This window comes from Hyaena hyaena, unplaced genomic scaffold (assembly GCF_003009895.1).
Source record: "Hyaena hyaena isolate Hyena2069 unplaced genomic scaffold, ASM300989v1 scaffold_510, whole genome shotgun sequence".
Taxonomy (NCBI): Eukaryota; Metazoa; Chordata; class Mammalia; order Carnivora; family Hyaenidae; genus Hyaena; species Hyaena hyaena.
Window position 1 is genome coordinate 152679 of NW_024081141.1, and position 2797 is coordinate 155475.

At 60.6% G+C, this 2797-nt stretch overlaps 1 protein-coding gene across 1 annotated transcript; it reads right to left on the reverse strand.

Moving 5' to 3' along the window:
* Window positions 1-257: 257 nt before the first annotated feature.
* Window positions 258-1858, reverse strand: HOXC12 (homeobox C12). Its single transcript, XM_039255038.1, has 2 exons — window positions 1252-1858; window positions 258-496 (listed from the first exon to the last, which is right to left on the reverse strand). The coding sequence occupies exons 1-2, from the start codon at window positions 1856-1858 to the stop codon at window positions 258-260; spliced, it is 846 nt and encodes a 281-aa protein (XP_039110969.1).
* Window positions 1859-2797: the final 939 nt, after the last annotated feature.

The following is a 2797-nucleotide window of genomic DNA, read 5'->3' on the forward strand; positions in this document are numbered from 1 at the left end:
TCCCGGTCCCTCTCCCCTGCCTGCAGCTGCGGGCTTCCTCTCTCCTCGGCTGGCTTCTTCCCTTCTCTCTGGGGCCTGGCAGGGCCTGCTGGGGGTGTGTGGGAAGGAACCACAAATAAAACAGACAAGAGGATGTCCAGGGAGGGCCTGCCAGAGATGCCTGGCGTTCTAAGCGGGGACAGTGTCCCAGGCAGCGCCCCCTCTTGCTCTCCGCCAGGGACAGGCTCAGTCCGGGGCCGGGGCCTGTGTCTTGCCCCCTAAAAGAAGGAGAGAGCTTGCTCCCTCAACAGAAGTCTTTTCTTTTTCATTCTCCGGTTCTGAAACCAGATCTTGACCTGCTGGTCACTAAGATTCAAGCGGTCTGAGAGTTCCCTCCGGCGCTGCCGTGTGATGAACTCGTTCACCAGAAACTCCCCCTCCAGCTCCGCCAGCTGCAACTTCGAATAGGGCTTGCGCTTCTTCCGGGAGCGGCTGTGAATCGGGTACCAGGGCGCGCCTGGGTGGAGACGAACCGGCAGCAGCGTTGGCCAGGGGACCATGAGGTGACAAGCCCAGTGTCCTCGGTCTTTCCCCAGCCCTTTTCACCTCGGCCTCACCCCCAACCCCAGGCCCTTGCTCTCCCATCTCCTCTCTTGTACGCAGACCCTCATCCCCATCAACTCTCCCACCTTCATTATCCTCCCCACCCCACCCCCCTTCACTCCTTCTCCTGGCCTCCTGACCCTACGGCCCACCTTCTGTGCCTCACTTCTCCCCAAAGCTTTTCTGCCCCCGGATATCCTGGCCCCTTTCTTTCACCTTCTCCAGGATGGGGTACCTGATCTACTAGAACAGACATGAGCCAGTGGCCAGAGCAAACCAGGTCCACTGGCATTTCTTCAGAGGAAAATAAATGTAGGTAACGGAGCCTGTGCGAAGGCCGAGGGAGAGGCCCGGAGAGCAGGGACCAAGCTCTCGGTTCCCACCCCGCACCCCTAGGCCTGGGGAAGTCTAGGTCAGAATCCCCTTCCCCGGAGCGCCCAGCCGCCTCCAGCCTCAGGTCCACGAAAAGGAGAATCTCTCCAGTTCTTTTATGGGGATATTGACATGTTTATAGGTGCTCCCCCCCCCCACCCCGTACTTCTTTTTAAAAGAAGCGCTTCCTCACCACACGTTCTGTCACCCCAGGCGGCCCTAGCTCAGTCCTACACTGCCCGCCCCGGTGAGCTGTCCGGTGCTGAGTACACCTCAAGAGTGGGCCGGGATCCTTACCGCTGGCCGCGAGCCCGCCGCCGGGGTTTAAAGGCGATACCAAGCTGCCCGGGTCGCCCGCGCCGGCGCCCTTGTTGCCCTCGTTGAGCAGGGACGAACTGGAGTCGGATTCCAGCGACTGGCACGAGGGCGGGTCGTGCGGGGGTCCCGCACCACCGTCGCCGCCGCCGCCGCCCGCCGCGTAGTCGTACTTGAAACCGAGCGCGGGCGGCCCCGACGGCTCCAGCGGCAGCAGCGCCGCCCCCGGCCCGACTCCGGGGCCCGGGTCGCGCCCGCGCTCCTCACGCTTCAGGCCCCCGCCGCCCTCGGCGCACGGCTCGCGGTAGTAACCCTTGCTGTCCTCCACGCGCGCCAGCTCGCACGTGCGGCCAAAGGGCGGGTTGAGCGACACTGGGCTGCCGAGATAGGGCTGCGGGTAGCCATTGCAGGGCTCCGCCGACGGCCAGGGCAGCGAGCACACGTTGTCACGGCGCGGGTAGGACAGCGAAGGCAGCCCCGGCAGCTGCGCCCCGGACGCGCGGAAGTTGGGGAAGTAGAACGTGTCTCCCGTGTGGATGTTCACCAGCGGCCCCACAAACCCAGGATTCAGGAGATTATGCTCGCCCATTTCCGCGGGGCCCGACCGGCAGCTTCTACTTTATTGCTATCTGACATTAAACATAGTTAAACCTGCGCCGGCCACCCATTGGCCATCCAGCTCACGTGGGCGCCGCCGCCAGGGGGATGGGTGGGGACAGCGAATCCCCCCACCCTGCACCAACTCCCAACTTCCCCCTTCCCCACTCTGGGGGTGGGGGGGAGAGACAAAACTCGGGGGCAGATTTATTCGCTGGTTTCTGGTTTTTAAAAATATCATAAAACCTAAAGCAGAGAGTGAGTCAATCGCCCGACACGGGGCAAGAGGGAAAAAGCCACACCAAAAATACCGGCACATACACACTTCTGCACCATGCAACCCCCCCCCCCAGATGTATTATCTTCTCGCCAACAGCTGGCCAAGCACAGCCTGTCCCTCTTTAATTAGCTCCTTTATTAACTAAAACCGTTGGAATTTACAATATCTCCCCAATAAATTACTATTAGATATTGTGTCATATAAAGTTTACTGGCTGTTTAAGGAGACGGATGAGCCCTTTGGCTCGGGGTTTATTTACAGTAGAGGCGAAGTGGGGGTAAGGACAGGTTTCCCTGCCACTGTCTTTCCCAGCGCTGCTGCTGCTGCTGCTGCTGCGCTCCTCTTCCTCAGCTCTTTCTGCACAGGAGTTTGGGGGAACACTTGGGGTCCTCTCCTCTAGGAAGGACTATGGGAGAATTGTAATGCTGGGTATTCCCAACCCCCGCTCCCCGGAGCAGGGAGCCACCCTAGCCTCACACTGCCACTCATCACTCTAGGATGGATGTAGAAAGGAGGCAGAAGAAGCAGGGAAAGGAGGTGCGCAGCTCCATGTGGACCTGACTACCTGCTCTTGAAAACCTGGGGGCCTGAGCCACTCTTCCCTGTGACTCCTGGGGGTCACACGGGCTTCTGGGGGTCTTCCAGACTCCT

What these genes read in the sequence shown, in the direction of transcription:
- HOXC12 (XM_039255038.1), bottom strand. Translation starts at nt 1,858, where the DNA reads ATGGGCGAGCATAATCTCCTGAATCCTGGGTTTGTGGGGCCGCTGGTG. An exon ending in CGGCGGGCTCGCGGCCAGCG is followed by an intron (nt 497 to 1,251) that starts GTAAGGATCCCG and finishes GTCTCCACCCAG; the next exon opens with GCGCGCCCTGGTACCCGATT.